This window comes from Anguilla rostrata, chromosome 4 (genome assembly GCF_018555375.3).
Source record: "Anguilla rostrata isolate EN2019 chromosome 4, ASM1855537v3, whole genome shotgun sequence".
Classification (NCBI taxonomy): Eukaryota; Metazoa; Chordata; class Actinopteri; order Anguilliformes; family Anguillidae; genus Anguilla; species Anguilla rostrata.
The window spans coordinates 27,099,568-27,118,445 of NC_057936.1; the positions used below are offsets into that span (position 1 = coordinate 27,099,568).

The 18,878-nt window shown below is 36.2% G+C and overlaps 1 protein-coding gene and 1 long non-coding RNA gene across 2 annotated transcripts; one reads left to right on the forward strand and one right to left on the reverse strand.

Moving 5' to 3' along the window:
- Positions 1-4,630: 4,630 nt before the first annotated feature.
- LOC135253080 (uncharacterized) lies at positions 4,631-8,448 on the reverse strand. Its single transcript, XR_010329533.1, has 2 exons — positions 5,643-8,448; positions 4,631-4,814 (listed from the first exon to the last, which is right to left on the reverse strand). It is a non-coding gene; the product is annotated as an uncharacterized LOC135253080 (long non-coding RNA).
- Positions 8,449-11,810: 3,362 nt separating this feature from the next.
- Positions 11,811-13,662, forward strand: foxd3 (forkhead box D3). The gene has a single exon (XM_064331921.1). It carries the CDS (start codon positions 12,105-12,107, stop codon positions 13,218-13,220), a length of 1,116 nt encoding a protein of 371 aa, XP_064187991.1. The 5' UTR covers positions 11,811-12,104; the 3' UTR covers positions 13,221-13,662.
- Positions 13,663-18,878: the final 5,216 nt, after the last annotated feature.

The following is an 18,878-nucleotide window of genomic DNA, read 5'->3' on the forward strand; positions in this document are numbered from 1 at the left end:
TCATTAAATTGGTTTGAGTAGGTGTTGCTCATATGGATGGAGCATTAATCTAAATATTTCCTGGGTTTATTTGAAATAAATATATGTATTAAGATTGGGTAATCGTTGTTCTACAGTAAATCAGTGTCTTACAAACAAAGCAGTGTTCATCAAATGCAACATAGTCCAAAAGATTTTTACGAATTTACTACTTCAGTAAAACACAATGACGTTTATGAAATAAAAGCTGGAAGTGAAAGCAGGTTAAAACAAAACCACATGTGGTAAACTTTATTTATTGCACTTTAACTTGCAAACACACCAATGATTTTAAAAATTCTAATTAAATCCTGTCATCAGTTTTTTCATACTAATGCTTATTAAAAACATTACAACCTTGAAACACTGTTAAACCTTGCCTGGACAACACAAGCTGCTAACAATCTTGTCTAGGAGAAGTATACATATTGACGGTCACAGCTATTTAAAACATCCTCACGCTGAAAACAGCCATTGTGTGCGGATGTGAGGACTAGGCTGGGACTGCTCTCAGTGAAATCAAAGGCAGACCTGCAGCACAATGGGGGGTGGGGGGTCATAATTACATGCGAGGGGGGACTTGTGATCTTTTTAATTATTCTGCACTTCATTTCGATCTCTCCATTCAAAATGCAACATGAAAATTGATTGCCTCGAATATCCATCTTTATAATCTCTAAAGCCCATAAATAATCCAATTTTGGGTTGAGGACGACATGTTAAAGCACACCCGGATCCCTTCATCCCCACTCAGCGATGTGTCAGGGCTAATTGAATGGACTGCTCTTTGGCCAAAAAGAAAGTACACTTGTTATCTTGTGAACCTCAACATGTAAGATAGGGATCTCTTGAATGTCAGCGACCGAAATGGAATTAACAAGAGATCTTTTTATTGTTCTAGAGGGTCATTAGGCTGCCAATTGGGTAATTATGGAAATGATCTCTTCGGTTCTGTGGAATGTTTTCTCCCTTCCATAAGGACGTGAAAATCGGTTTCTCTCATGGGAAAGTTCAGTCATAACTGCAAGTGTACCAGCAAAATCAAATTAAGCAAAGAGATTTCATTAGTATTTATAGCCAGGAGGCATTTGTAAAAGTACAGGGCACAGAAGTTTTGTGGGACTGGAAAGAGGAGAATGCTTTGCTGATTACAAAGGCCAAGCAGAAAAGACACACAAGCAGACAGTGAATAGGAGGCATTGATTGCCTCTTTAAAGGGAAATCTTTGGAGACGTAAAATATTGATGTTTTTCTGCATGACTTCATACTTTGCATATAACTGGTTGTGTTTGTTTATGTTGCTGCAAAAAGATATTTTCCTTTAGGTTACGCTATTCAATTTAAAGACAACTTAAAGTACAGATTTTGTGCAAAACACTTTGTAAACTGTACTTTCAACAAAATACTTCGTATTTTTTAAGAACTCTTAGTTCAGAAGACAGATTATATAATTTTTTAATGTATGTTCATTTATGTAATCTCTACACAAATGTAAAAATATTGGAATAATCTTATATTTCCATACATTATATTTTGGATACATAAATCTTGTCTCTGTTTTTTTATAATGATCTCAATAGCTGAATGGTTAATAAGGAGTCATGTGTGGTCATTCCATAGTTATATGCAATATTTCCAGTTTTGCATTGACTGACACTAAAATCAAATGTGCTCTAAGTGAATGAATAAAACAACATGTGAATGTGTTGAAAAATGAAAGGATCAAACCAATCTGAATTTAATATCATTAACCCTTATAAGTTGCAGAATGTAAAGGTATTTATTTATTTATTTATTTAGGATCCCCATTAGTTATTACCTCAGTAACAACTATTCTTCCTGGGGTCCACACAAAAGACAAGACAAGAAAAGACATTCTAACATCACATTATAGACAATCCACATTATCAACAAAACAAAATGAAATAAAAAATAAATATGGTATGGTTGTTATTCAATTAAATTCAAATACAAAGAAATACAAAATATATTTTTAAATAGTTTTGTAGATGGTCTACAGATTATACATGCTTTATCACTAGATGAAATCCATCTCTTAATATGCTAGAAAACAGGCATCATGTTTTTCATGTTTTTGTCCATGTGCAGAGATTACTTATAAATTTGATTTTGTTTTGATTTTATAGGTTACCCTACCAACAAACCCGTTATAAAACCAGTGCAAGAGTAGCCATTATATTGTTCATTAAAATAGTTGGGTGGAAAACTAGAAGAGGGATCAATAAAAAACCTCAATAAAATTCCGGTGCAATTAGATAACAGAGAAAAAAACCGAGAGGAACGATCAATTGCAACTGTTTGGAGAATTCATCATACGAGCTAAACCTGACTAGATTGCTGACATCTCGCACGGGGTCTTTATGGACAAGTGGACCGAGGTCCCTTGTGATTTCTTGCTGGCGCACTCCTGCACCTCCAGATGCAACTGCAGAGTTCTATGTGCTTCACACGACCAAAGGTCCTCTATAATGAGGCACATTTTGGGATGAGTGGTTGGGATACTTTGGTCATTTGAAAACATTGATGGTGGGAATCCTGTCAAATTATGGCCCCAGAACACTGAGTCTATTTGCTGTCATAGTGTATGTATGATTGAGTTCAGAGGTCAGTTTCAGTGCCGGCTGGAACACACCGTGTTAGACTGAAGAGTGACAGTTTCCTGATGGGAGTTTAGCACACAGAACATGTTGTTTGTATGTCTTTGCACTGGAGTGTAAAATGCAAACATGTAATGCACAAAATCCATTGGCCCTCTAACTTGGCTCAGAGGTTGTAGGCAAGACTACAATAAATAAGCTCTTACGGATGTGGGTGTTTTCACATTTGATCAGTTTACATGGTTCTTTGCAAAGTACCCCAGATCAAAACACAGGTTGCAACAGCATCTAATCGTGTCAGAACTATTGGGCTATTTACACTCGCTATTTGGATAAAGCCCAGAGTTTTAGCTAAGCCAGTCAATGTGATCACAGCTTGTAGGTCTTGTGTTTTCATACTTTGTTTTAAGAGTAATTTTTGAGTCAATTGGTTAGATAACTACCATATGAACAATGGATGAAAAATGAAGATAACAATTACAGCCATTGTCATTCTCCTTGTTATACATGATTGTTTTTCTGAACCCAAATGCACCCACAACAAATATAAAAGACATCTGCAAACAATAGTGCTATCAAAAATATTCATTGCTATAGGCCTATTTGTTGGCCATTCAACTAGGTGAGCTTACAATTCAACAAGCTATTTTGCTGTCGATTGCTACTGAAATCACGTGACCATGGTGATTTCCAGGCTAGCTTGTGATATTTCTTAATTCTCTAAGTGTGAGGACTGCTCATAGTTCTATATAAGAACTAAAAAGAAAACAGGGCAAACGTTACAGCGGGACATGTAGACTAATGTTAACTAAAATTGATTGTTTTGGCATTTATTTATTTATTTATCAGCATGCCTTGGCAATGAAAGGGGAAAAACAGGTAGATTTACTAAACCTGGTGAATATACTAAAAAGCACTCTTGTATGTACAAGGGCAGTCAGCTGACATATTCACTCACTTTCTCTCAGACACGCGCACCCGTACACACACTGCTATGTTGGTTTGAATAGAGATTTTTTAAAGGAGTTTTCAGTTTAAAGACTAAAAAGTGCAATTTATTTGACAAAAGTGTGATATTACTTTATATTATCAAATGTTACCAATGTTAGAAATGGGCAATTGTATATTCCATGTTTAAGAATAAGTCTTTTTAATTTGTTTTATTGAAAAAAAAAGTATTTTAGCCATATTCAAACATTTTTCATTAAAGTTCTCATGTAAATTTCACATTGTGAAATTTAAGCAAACATTCTGTTCCTGTTATATCCATCCCCTGCTAGCACTACAACTCACCCCAGTGGTGGGGTAGGTTGTAACAGTGGAACTCTGTATTTTACATTTACTCACACAATCTGTGATATTGTAGTAGATGTCTAAATGACTAATATATGTAGCAGACAAATATGGGTAGCTTTTATCAAAGTTTTACAGCTGTAGCACAAACACTCATTGAGGTATACATGTTGGAACAGAAAGTGTTACAATTATCCCCGGTCTTCCCTACACTCAAATGTATAAATGTATATAAATAAATTGTTTACTTCATAAAGTAAAGTTTGATTTAGCTTAATTAATAAAACATTATGGACAAAGGCTTAATGCAGTTATTAAGTGTATGTGACGTCTTTAACTTAATCAGGCGAAGTCACATATAATCAATCAATTTTCATGTAACCACTGTCCAATGATTTATTTTTAGGCGTGTATGTTACGTTTTATAGGCTTATCTTAAATGTTTGGGATGTGTCATAACCTGTTTAAAAATGTTTAAATTGTATAATTGTCCGTTCTTAATTCCTAAATTGCATTTGTAACTACCAGTTTTTCTTTCTCCAGGCGCGTTAAATTTCTTAAAGCTTTTTTTTAAATTAATACATAGATTTTACATGTTCCTCAGAACGAGCTTCATGCCTCCCAAAAGCTCTGGAAACGTATAGCAAGCTTCTAAACCCAGTGATGAATTCTTGAAAGAACAAATACATAGCTTTCTGAGGTTTTTTTTTTGTGTGAATAATGTTCAGCATTTATTTAAGCCTTGGCGGCGTGGAAATTCAAGTGCTGTAGGCTCATATGGGCAAGTGGCTGGTGGGGCAGTGGTTAAAGGAGCGGAGGGAACCTCATGATAGAATTTTGAAACGGGTCCCCATGGGCCACGGAAAGTCCCTGGATGTGCCCAACCTGTACAAGGAAGTAAAAGAGCAAGTCGGGGAGTCCGTGAAAACATTCAAGAATAGTTTCCAATCCACATCAGTCCTTAGTCCAGCAACAAAACAAATGCAGCTTTTGAACTATTTAATGTATTTTTATTTTAGGTTATTTCAAAGTTTTCTGGACATTTTATACATAATTTAACATTTAGGCCATTTATTGGAATACTTTTCTTATTGCTTTGCACAATTAAATTTTAAATTTCATAAGAAGACATACGGGTGCTCTAGAGTTGCTTCAGTATTTGCTTTCATTAAACATTAACGTGATTGTTTAGTACAGTAGAGATGTGTCATATCATTCTTCAGTTTGGAGACAGCAATATAGCGTGTGAACCGTTAATTAGAGATTACACGTATATGTTTCATATTTTATTGAGAATAATCAATTAATCAGAAAATGTGTTAAATTAGGTATTGTCTTTTTTGTTCTTTATTATTCAACATTATATTGTACAGGCCGATTCTAACTTTATACGTGATGTACGCTATCATAATAGACTTGAATCACAATAGGCTACTTAATGTATCGCAGATATTATCGGGATATTATCACGTGGCCCAAGTATCACGATGGTATTGTAAGGCGAGGTCACACATGATTCCCATCCCTAGTTATGGTTCAATGATCGTCGTGGTATGCATAGTGAAAAGCAAATGAAACGAGGCAGATTTCTGCAATTTAGCCGACATCTTAAGCCTTTGTAACCAAATAACACTTTCTCCTCCTCTTAATATGCTACTTTACACTTAATTTAAATTACAAAAAAACTTACAAACCTACTGACATAGCACTTACTTAACAAGACACATTGGCATGTTAATCCAGCTCACATTTACGTCCAGGTGTCATTTTCCCACCAATCACCACACCACGCCCCGCCTTGAGCCTACTTGGATCATGTAGGTCTGCCGATCTTCTGCTGAACGAATGGTCTTTTCTTGTTCAACGGCACAACCGTTCCAGCCCACTGACATTAGCTACATTATACCATGGCAAAATGTAGGCCTAAGTTGATTGTTTGTGAATAAATAAACACACAAGCAAACAAACGACCCCCCCCCCCCCCCCCCGGCCAAAAAAAAAAAAAAAACACGCGCGCGCGCTCTCTCTCTCTCTCTCTCTCTCTCTCTCACGCACACACAATCAACAATCAACATTACTTTCAATTAAAGCTTTGTAAACCTATCATGGCATTTTTTAAAAATCCGAACCCGAAACAACGCAATGCATGTTCTAATTTCTTTCCATCCATCAGCATGACTGTCGGACACCCACTTTGGCGAAAGCCAGAGATTTTTTACACTTCAATTAGTAGACTTGATTTCACTTGCACAGTCAGGTTGGTGGCGGAGGTGGGGAGTCACCCAGGAAATCAAAACAATATGTTAGGTAAAGCATCTTCCAGTATTAACAAGATAATTAATTGTTGATGCTAATCTTGTCAGAGTGGTAAAGTGTAATCAATAGAAATATTGTTTTTGAAATTATTTATCAAATAATCCAAATGAGCATAGCTACCTGCTATTGACATTACACTGTTTAAAACAAGACCTGAAGGATAGATGAATATACAATTAAACCTATTTTGTCTTGTGTCAAACATAGCCTAATAGCAATGCGTCTCCTTATGAAAATAAACATATTAATAATTTAAAAGTTTTTTTATTTTTGTCTTGAAATATTTTTTAATTGGCTACTGTCCAATTATATTGAGGACGTGAATTGTTGATGAATTCGAACCAAATTCTCATTTGACTGTAGAATGTTCAATGTTAAATTAACTCTTACGGAGTGCATATGATCCCGATTGGACTCTTGTATACTCTGAGTTGAATTAGCACTTTTACTGTTTGAAGTCTGCAATATGGATGAATTCTCAATTGTAGGCCTAAATGACAGCTACTGCAAACGAGCATCTCTGAAATACTCCCGCGTTTCAAATTGCCAAAGTTACCCTCAGATTTTCGAGTTTTGCTGTGTTTTTGGGTGGGGAAGAATTTAATCGTTTTCCAGTAAACCAATGAACAAGCCATCGTTTTGATAAAACCAATTAGGCATTTTGGTTTTACTCATATTGAACTGGACGAAAAAATGTATAAATAAATAAAAAAATAAAACTGTTATATTTTGTTTCTGTTGGCTATTGAAAAGTAGAGGTAAATAATGGAATAGCCCAATTTAAGTTTGATTGAATGGGAGTGCTAAATCAGCAAGTTGATCAATAACTTACTTAATGAATCGAAAAGAATAAAACGAAAATTGATGTTAAGCATATTGTGACAGAATAAAGTCCATGTAGCTGCAGATACATATAATAATATTTAGCGACTTCGAAGTCGACCTTATTATCACTTGGCAACGACCGGTTTTCGTTTGGAAAATGATTCTAACTGCGTTCCCTTTCATTAAAATGTAACGTTTTGCAGAATGAAATTCCAATCGAATCATCGCAAGTCCATGTTATTATACATTATTGAAGTTGTTTTCCATTGGCTTTAACCCGGTGCCTTGTCATTTCTTATTTTGTATAGGCTTCTATAGCAATTGTGTCGTTATTCAGACGTATTTGGGGAACGCGACACACATTTTCTGTTTTGTCCTTTTGTGCATTGTTGTGACGGTGAGCCGCTCCAAGATGATTCTACAAAAGGGACGGTTAAAAATGAGCTACATCATATTGTTTGACAGAAAGTTGCAGGTTGATAGAGTGGATTCTTCAAGGGGGTGAAAATGGTGAATTCCAAAAAAAGGCAGCGATCTTGCCTTCTGGAGGGTACAGCCTTGAGGGAACAACGATGTCTACTGTGGAAAAAAAACTAATTAACGATTACATTTAAATGAAAAGTCATTTTTAACGAAAATATGACGTGGATATTTCCCCTTAGAGATGAAAAGAACAGTTTTCCGGAGAATAGCTCGTTTTGATTAAATCTGACATGCTGATAATTCTGCGTTGATGTAAAATAATTAACATAATAGCCGTAATTAAAAGCGCGCTAACAATGCCATTAATTTATCATACAGTTTTACTAGCTTGCTGCCCCCAACTGCTCTCTCATCATTAATTAAATGAGTTGCCTTTCAAAAAATCTGTTTTTACACTAGCACCCTTTATACTACTGAAGAAATCCAACGCTTCAAACATTTTTGCTAGATTTGGGTGAAACATGAACAGGACAGTATATTAGGCTTAACTTTTGGTTTTTGTTGTATATTTTAAAGTCTGTGAATAGTCCGGGTTTTGACGACTTGATGAGTTATATCACTGAAATGTGTAATTTTCACTTTTACTTTTTTTAAATATACAGTTAATGGAGTATGCAAGACTATTATGACACTGCCTACCTCAGTGTCTTATTATCAAATTAAATATCAATACTCTCTATTTCTAAGTGAACTGCTAAATTTACCCGAGCAGCAAATCAAGTATTTCGATATGAAGCAGTGTTATTTACAACAATGAATACACTAGATAAGCGACGTCTTCTATAACCGTTTTAAATTAAATTGATTGAGCGGACTGAATTGATTTCAGCCTCACATAAATTAGCTAAATACAGACTGAAGTGTTCCAAGTGAACGCAAAACAGACAGGCATCACGTTAATGCCAAGAGACTTGCGGTAATCCTCAACAGCTAAGTTATACTCAAGTTATTTACTGGAAGCAAAGGTTTTACAAAGACAAAAGAGAGCGGCTTTAATTCCAGTCCAGCTCCGAAGCGATAATGTGCCTACTTTAAGGGAATCTCCGCCCTCATTTCTTGTTATTTCCTTCCAGAATGAATGACACGATGGCAAAACGTTCTATGTATATAAATAAATCGCAGCACAGCCTGCATCGGACAGAAATTACCCAGAACGTGTTGTTGTGGAAATGAACTCTTCTTGGCTAAGTGCACCTCATGATTTGCGCGATCACATCATTCTCGGTTCAAGTGCAGTATCTTCACTAGCTTAGAGATTTCCCATTCTCGGTCTCTAACAGCTTGCTACAGTATCTTGAAGGGGCGCATTTTCTCAAGCACGGCTTTTCATTTTAACCACATTTTTGATTTCTCCAATTTGATTAGACATACATCCTTTCCAATTTTCTTATTTTTAAGCTATTTGTTTCTGACCTTGCTTGGTAATCACTTGCAGCGACTGCATCCGCACCGTCACCTGCTATTGCTGCGTCTCCTAATAGGTTCATGCTGGAAGGAGTTATCTTATTATTCTAAAAGGTTTTGTCGAGCTAAGCCGTGCATGTGTCCTTAAATGTACATTTCATTAACAAACTGCGCGAGTATAAAACAGGATTTATGGAGCTTCAAAAGATCACGGAGGGTCGGATTTTATCCCCTTTTTGTGCGATATTATCCCAGTAACTTTGTCTTTCAGGGTGTCGTGATTCTTGAATTTAAAGACGAACAGCCGGCACGAGCTTAACCCGAGTTTAAAGACGTGGAAGGGACTTTCAAATAATTTTTGTAATAGGAAGTTTTCATCATGAAAATGCATTTTCATTTACACAAAAAGCATCACATTGTTGTATTCAATGTGAATTCAACAATAGATCCAAGTGAAAACACAACTGCATTTATGAATAATAATAATAATAATAATAATAATAATAATAATAATAATAATAATAATAATAATAATAATCCAAATATTAGCCAACGAAATACAAAATAAATGTTTTCATAAAACGAATCGGGGCTGAAAGAGGTGCAATCTCATCTTCTAAGTACCCGGTATTGATAGACTGGAGATCACACAGGTCAGATGGTGTCTCTGCCTGAGCGCAAGATTAGCACAATACGTGTGTAATCGAGAGGAAACGTTCCTTTTCACTCAAACGCGATTATTAACGATATGATTTAATTAATCTGACTTGTATTGTGCTGAAGACAAGCTGCAATGTCCACACACGTCTTTTGTTCTTTCCCCTTAGAGAAATAAAGAACCCGAACGCTATTCGACATTTTTTATGTATAGACGTGACTGTTTTTGTCATCTGCAAAACGACAAAAATAGCATATGGGAAGGTGCTAAAAGAATGTTGTTAATTTTAAGAAGATTCATTCCGAATCAATACAGTCCAATATTGTGAAGATTCTCTCTTCTTATTACGTTTATAGATGATGAAAACATTCTTCGTTTTTGAAAATTGATACTAATTAAAAGTAGCGCGATAGTCAGTGTAGAACTATTCTACATTTAATTGGTGGACTAGGGCTGTTGGTTTTTTCGGATTTCTTTTGTATTCATTTTTCGTTATCGAATGGCGAATTGAATACTTTTCCATAGTGTGCCATTTTTTAATCAATCATATCGGCATACACATATTTTTTTATTAGCCTGTATAATCTTAGGTCACAATGCAATAATTATGAGCTAAATAATAATACTAATAATAATAATAATCGTTATCAACATCACCATTTTCATCATCGTCGTCATCATCATCATTATCATAGGACATTCACCTATTTAATAACGTTATTTCAAGTAGCCTACCCCATAAACATGCGTCACTGTCTTCCAAATGTGTTTATAAACAAACATCAAAGGTAGAGATTTGAGTAGTGCTAGATCACAGCTAGTTGTGCCTCGTTCTTTTCTATGGTTTGCGACTGAAAAATCCTTACAGCCTAGAGCCAATGTGCAGCGATTGCTGTTTTGCTTTTTAAATTGAAGCCAGAAGAAGAGCTTTGAACTGAGCGGAATAGACCTTGTCATGGTTAACTGCTGCTCAGTTCCCATCGTAAAGTCATTTACACATTTTTGTTAGTTCTAATAGAGGGGTGGTAAGAATAATTGATTCTGTTGTCAATTAAAGATATTTTCATTACGGCAGGAGGAGACTCCAGACCAAATCAATAGGAAGTTATATTGCTTGTGGCACATAGATAACGAATTTAAGCTTGGAAGATTCTTGGGTTGCTCTCCTTGTATGAATATAAAGTGTGTGTATATATATACATGTGTGTGTGTGTGCGCGCGTGTGCGTGTGAAATAGCCTGCGCCATAATATGACAATACTGTTTCCTTTCCTTGTTGCCTTTTAAAATTTCGGGATAATTCTACACAAGTATTAAATGAATAATTTGTATATTTAGATTCCCCTCCCGTAGAACACCCGTGGAAAAAAATGTAGCTTACATTTTTCGCACAACGTAGGAAATGTTAAGTGTTCTATATTCGTTTTTACATCCTTTTCATGAGAACATCCTTCAGACATGGCTTAACTTCATGGTTTTGAATAGTCCCTTTACATTCACCAGCTCCCTCATTTCCTACTTTTTCATATGCTAACACTTGCAATGATTAGGTCGTTAACACCTCTTCAAAATCCGTTAAGAGCTCTTTATTTATAGTTTCTCATTGTTGGTGCACATCTTTATCGCTGCCCTCTTTTGGCAAATCTACGACATTAATCAATATAAACGAATATCAAGTTCAATTAACATAGGATATAGTGTAAAAAGAAAATAAAACTTATATGTAGAACGTTAAATCTTAGAGTATTCAACCTCAAAATTGTATTAATTTCACGGCGATAATTTGCAATCGACAATAACGTCTTTTTTATTTAGGCTATGTATATATTACATTGCATGCAATATACAGACGAACACACATTAATAGCTAGAAGAGAGTCAATTAACTTAGCTGTAGACGTTTTCACTCGGGAGCTCTCAACACAATTTGTTTAAGCAAAGTTAAGATTGGTTTTTGAGCAGCAGAGCTAATGCACATCAGAACTGAAGATTTCAATCATGCAGGCCAATTGTCTTTTTCTCCCTCTGCTACCGTTAAATGGTCTATGACGGACGAACAGAGCCAGGAAGTAGTGGCAAGTAGTATTACTGTTGTCCCTTTGTTGACAAATCCATGAAACAACTCCAGTTTGCATGGTTTAACAGAGGGATGTCTGACGTCATGTTATCACGTGACGACCCTGATAGTATATCTTTAACTGAAAAGTAATCTATCAGACAGTCCTTAAAACCGGCTTTAAAAGCATGTCATCCTGACTCTTCGTTCCGAAATCAGTCTTAGTTACTAGGAAATACGATTTGAAGAGGAGCCGGCGCGAAGCACACGAGCCTGTTAAAAGTTAAGACGCTACACGGCTGGAGAAATATTTTCTAAAGTTTAAGTTTCACTGGCAGGCCGATCTGACCTGCATTTAGAATTTGTTGACATTCGAGCTGACCGCGACGGGCCACGCATTTACCTCTGGTTGTTCTTCAGAAAAGTAAGCTGTGATGACCCTGTCTGGAGGCAACAGTGCCAACGACATGTCCGGTCAGACGGTGCTTGCTGCTGAAGATGTGGATATCGATGTGGTCGGAGAAGGCGACGAGGGAATGGAAAGAGACAGCGACTGTGATAGCCAGGGAATTCACGACCGCGCGGAAGAGGTGGAGGAAATCGGGGTTAAAGAACGGACGGACAGCCCCTGTGAGAGCGCAGGCGAGGGAGAGACCAAAGGAGACGGCCAGGAAAGCGCATCGGGTCCCATGCAAAGCAAGCCGAAAAACAGCCTTGTGAAGCCACCCTATTCCTACATAGCTCTCATCACCATGGCTATTCTTCAGAGCCCGCAAAAGAAATTAACCCTCAGCGGGATCTGCGAGTTCATAAGCAACCGCTTTCCATACTACAGGGAGAAGTTTCCAGCCTGGCAAAATTCCATTCGACATAACCTGTCCCTGAACGACTGCTTCGTCAAAATCCCAAGGGAGCCAGGAAACCCTGGTAAAGGCAACTACTGGACACTGGACCCTCAGTCGGAAGATATGTTTGACAACGGTAGCTTCCTCAGAAGAAGGAAACGATTCAAGAGACACCAGCCAGATATTCTCAGGGAACAGACCGCCCTCATGATGCAAAGTTTTGGGGCATACAGCATTGGAAATCCTTACGGACGTCACTATGGAATTCACCCAGCAGCCTATTCCCATCCAGCGGCTTTGCAGTATCCCTACATCCCTCCCGTGGGTCCAATGCTTCCCCCGGCGGTACCTCTACTACCATCCACTGAGCTGAACAGAAAAACTTTCAATTCTCAGCTCAGTCCCAGCCTTCAGCTGCAACTGAACAGTCTGAGTACCGCATCGATGATCAAGTCCGAGCCTTCCAGCAGACCCTCGTTTAGTATAGAGAATATTATTGGGGTGTCCAGCACTTCTTCGGCCGCTCAGACTTTTCTGCGGCCTCCTGTGACTGTTCAGTCAGCCTTATTGAGTGCACAGTCCCTGTCCCTAACCCGGACATCAGCTGCTATTGCGCCCATTCTGAGCGTACCCACAAATATTATTTCTGGACAATTTTTACCCACAGCATCGGCAGCAACTGTTTCAAAATGGCCTTCTCAATAATTTTTTTTCTAGAAATATGGGGGAAAAACTGTACAGCACAATTAGGCAGCACTGGACTTTGTCCGCAAACTATAGCCATGTAAAACACTGAAAAGAGAAAAAAGAGACGAAAAGGAATGCTTTCTGTACAGGTAACAATTGTAAATATTTGTACAAATAAATTAATTTACTTGTTTGATTTTTTTCCTAAGTATTTTATTGTTTGAACTGTATGACAGTTGTAGTTAAATGAGCCTTCCTTAATTTTGTCATTGAAAGCTCATTGCCAGTAGTAATTCAATTTACAATTACATTTTTTGTTTTTTAATACAAAAATACGAATATGTTCTTATCTCATTTAAAAAAAATTCTGTTTACAAAATTAAAATATATGTATTCTATGTAGCTCAATTGTGTTGTAATCTGAAATCCTTTGTTAATAAACCTGAAAACAAAACAGAGACCATAATGCCAAAATGTATTTTTTTGTCCTGCAAACATTTCTAAGCTAAAGTTTGACGCAGCTAATACACCTATACTCGTAATTACATGCTGTAGAAAGTAATGCAATTTGTTGATAGTATGCACAAAAATAATTAGCCCCAGTAGTTATAAAGGCCCACTTAAACTCAATAAATCGGAAGTATATGTAGGCCTATGTCATTTTCTGTGAGGTAATCAGATAGCGACAGAGATGCATGATCGGATAGCTTAACATTTTATTCAACTAAGGTAATATTAGATGCAATAAAATGTAGCATTAATTTGGCTCAGAAAGATGACAATTGGCTTATGAATTAAGAAGGTGTAATAAAAGAACATGGCCTAATTTTATATATGGCAATATCTCTAGGTTATTCTACGCGTGTTGTAAAATACAAAATGAGACCATAATACAGTTTATTATTATTATTATTATTATTATTATTATTATTATTATTATTATTATTATTATCACAGTGGTAATTATACGCGGTCTGGCTGATATACCCATTATAGTAGCAATGATTAGAAGGCTGAAGCGGCTTGATATTATTTGCTACATCTGTTTCCAAACTTTATTTTCATACAATGATATAAAATTAATAGTGTGTCACGTGGTTATTCAGAAAATAAGCAGTTTAATTATGATGAATGAATGTGTAAAGTAAGAAGCATTGTGGTAGGTGATAGTATCTCTCTCTCTCTCTCTATATATATATATATATATATATATATATATATATACAGTAATAAATGAAAATGTCTTTATTTTAAGTATTGATGCATACGCATGATAAATATTGACATTTAGCAGGCTATGTCACAGTCCTTGTTGGGCAAGGCTACTTTAAAATCTTCCACAAAAAATTAGAATGTGTTTTTAAATGATGCAACGATAACTGTATAAGTGCATATACTAATTCATAGTTTTTATATGTATTTATCCAGAGCCTCAGTCAGAAACCGAATCATTATAGTTTAATATTTGGGCGTAATTCACGTTGATCTAGTACAACGACACACCCGGGAACCTAACAAAAACCTTCTGATACAAAACCCTGTCCGTTAACTGTTTAAACAGGCCGAACTGTTTAGGCTATCCAACAAAACGTGGCGACCTAAAAATATTTGCATGTTGCTACTATAAAAGTAACACTTCGTTTCACAGTTGTGTCTGGCTAATCAGTTTTACACAAACAGCAAATGGTGGATGGTGTGTGCCACACGGGTTACTGCTATATTTAACTGATACCCATGGGAAAAGAGAAAGGGGTGTCTTCTTGAATTCACTTTCGTACTCAAGAAGCTGCTGATCCAGTGCTTCTCAATGACATTGGATAACAGGGGATCATTCCAGGAGCGAATCCTTATTCCTTAAAATGAGTCTAACATTTCTATGTGCATTGCTCCGATGCCTGCTGTCACAATGCAGTTAGACTGCACATACCGCTAAGTAATTTATTGCACGGCGTGACATACAGAATTTCCTTTTAAAATTAAGAAAAGGAAAAGAGCTTTTGCCTCAAAAAAAAAATTATTCAAGCACATTTTCATGTCAAAACTATATTTTGTAGATAGCATTGAGATGGCGTTTTTATTGTCTACTTTTACGCAAGCAGGCTATATATGGCAGGAATAAATTATTGTAAGCCCTTCCACACGCATGTTATTCATTATATTTGACGATTATAATCACGTTTTTCGCTTTATTCGAAATTAGAAAAAAAAATTGCACATTGTATTTTAATACAATACATTTGCTTATCACGCAACAATGTAAATTCTCATGCCAAATACGACTAAATTAAAGAACAGTAACACAGCAATATATCACCGAGGACTCCAGTAGCCAACATTTTTTCCAAATTGTAAAAATTGCGTAATGATGAAAATGAATCCTGATCTCTATCCGAATATTAACTTCCCACCAACACTTCGAGTCACCAAATCTCTTGTAACTGCAAATGTTTGGTCAAAAACTACTGTCAATTAATGTTTTGTTTGTTTTAAGTAGCGTAGGCCTACATGTGTAGGCTAACCTACAAGTAGATTTCAAACTAAGCCATTACTGTTCATAGTTTTGAAACAGCAGTGATTAAAATCATCGCTAGATGGCGTTTATTGACACCAATATCCTTACACAAACCAACTTCAAAAGCAAGAAACTTTTGAAGCGCATCACTCGGAGCTGATTTTGGAATCAATAGAAGGTTGCACCTGCAGAAACAGTATTAACGCAACAAGAGGGGTGGCGATCGTATTTATCTTGGAGTAAGGACACTGTGAAATTGTTTACATTCAGCGCGTTTTAATGAACAGTCTATTTTAAGGCCAGCTGGTGGGAAAGAGTTGACTCTTTAACAAGTGCAAGGTTATAATAGATCCCCTCTTTTTATATAACTGACGTCAAGTAATAACCTTTCACGACTTGAGATGGATAGTAGCCTACTGTACGGTCGGCTACTATGCTTGGGTAATAATCTATCGCAAAGTAGCCTATCAGTAACTGACATTGCGCAGGACAGGCCGCAGAGCTATAACGTGGCCGAGTGAGATGGGTTTCAACAAATAACCCACTGTTGAATGTGCTTATCTAATCATAGTCGGATTATTTAAACACATCAAAAACAAAACATATATCTCATTTCGTAGTGTAAATTCCAGGGATTAAGGGCAGTGATGAAAGCGTTTATTTTTATGTTTCATCTTTTGGAAAACTCAAAAGGAAAAAAGGACTACTTTGAATCACGGAGCCATTGCTAACATTTAGGCCAAATAATATCGAATAATACAATACGTCTATATTTAGGTCCTAATATGGATCAAAAGATATACTACCTCAAAATTAGTTTGGACCAATTAATAATCATTATAAATGCAGTTATCATATTACTAAGCAACTTAAAATTACATACGCGGGAGTTGATAAAACCATATTAAACTGAGTGGTAATTTCAGGAGTAACGAAGGCGCTAACACAAATACACAAGGGTCTATGTTAGTTATATGAGTGAAACAAAGTATGATATAAAACCACAAAACGATGTCCACACTCGTGCACCATTCCCGTTCGGTGGAAAGGTCGCAGAACAGATAATGTATAAACCTTGCCGTGCCGTCTTGATCCCACGACTGTCGTACGGGATGGTGACCTTTGGATCTGCACCTGCTCTTCCGCACACAGGTGGGGTCTACGGACTGTGAGAACGCCCAGTTCCCACAGGCATGAGAAAGACGCTTCTATTATAGGTCCAATGTTAGGCCGGGGACCACCAAAGGGGTTTCAGTTTAAAAAGAGTTTTTAAACATGTTAAGGTTTTATTGCTGCGCTATTCCGTTTTAGGCCAACGCTGTACAGACAATGCACCAATCAAATATTTTCAATAAAGAAGGCAATGATTTCGAATTATCAAGGCATTATACTAGTTGTTTAAATCAGAAAGCGTACAATCGAGCACCTCTTAGACAAAATGAAATAATAAACACGCAATTATATATAATTTTTCATTTAATCTTGCATTTTGCGAACTGCAATTTAAATTTGTTAAAAAGCTGTCATGCAATTTAAAAGCTTCCATACCTTTCGGTCAAAAACAGTGATTCGTCCTACAATCTGATTACCTACGATAAAACAGCAACTTTATTTCTCCGAATCCCATCATTGTACATTTGTGAGGCAGCAGGCCTAAATGTAATGTTCAATGACAGATTTTTATCAAAGCTACAGTACCATCATTTTTGGATGGCGGACATAACGAAAAGAATTGATTTCGTCGGATGCTCAGGAGACTACGATGCAAGGGACGATATATTTACCAAAATACATGTTAAACGAGCAACACTATTTTAACTTTAATTCACTTGCATTGTGGTTGTTTAGTTTTATTTTCACATGATATATTAAAAAACAAACAAATAAAAACAGCACGTTGTAAGGTAGCACATAAACGTAAAAGAGCTTTGAAAATGACAATGAGTTACTTGTGATGCTTTTGTTTCTTGTCATTTGTGTTGTGTTTTGCTCGCAATGCCACCGTTTGAGCTGCAGATATGTAAGAGATGGTAGAAAAAAAGGGTAGAATATAAATACAAAATATTATATTCTAATTCAAAAGAATGAAAAAGTATGTAGGTTATTGAAGCAAACATGACAACAAAACTCGTGGGCCTCATTATAGGCCTACTTAAACGAATGACAAGCTAACCCACCTCCTACAAAGGCCATAGATAAATGTACATGCAGCAGTGGCTGAATAATAAAAAGCTGAAGAAATTAAGCAATAAATGACAATGTAAAGCTGGCACAGAGCATTAATAACTAATGGACACCAATGACTAATAGGCCTCCTATTGTAATGAAAGTGTCACCGCAAATCAGCAGTTGTCCAGCGTTATTATTATTTATAAATATTTGATGAATGAACTACAAAGAACTATATCCAACAACTTTTGATCTAGAAAAACAGAAATTAACAAACAGATGAACATTGTTAGTGTGCACTGCTGTGTGAACACATTAAGGAGACATTATGTAGTTGTGATATTAATTTGACTTATATAAAAACCATCCTATCCCAGAGTAGTTTATGATGATGATGATGATGATGATTATTATTATTATTATGATGATGATTATTATTATTATTATTACATAAAAACTCATATCCCTGGATCATTTAATATTTTCACGTGAATTAGCAAAATTAAGACAACCTGTGATAAACCTGTCTAGTAGGCTATACGGACATGTTGATAAGACAGACCTTACAATATTTGGTGAAATTTGGTCTTGCAAATCCTTGTGAAGTTACAAATAATAATAATAATAATCATAATAATAATAAAAGCATGATTATCCATGAAACAAAAATGGCAATGTATTCATATACATCACCACTGGCGTTGTGGGGGTCCGGTGGGGGGGCTCGATTAAGTATATTAAAAGGTGCTATATGCTGCCCTTGTTTTCATTGCTTCTTGAACTAGGTCAATCTGAAACTTATACAATGAGTTAATATTTATAATGATGGGAAAACCTTCGCATCCAATTAAAAATGCAGAAATGAATTCCATCAATCACAACATCATGCTTTCCACTCTAAACAATTCACAGGTAAGCAGTCATGTGCAGAATGACTGTATTAGTTTACAGTTTTCCTTGTATGTGAAAACCTACTTGGCAATAAACCTGATTCT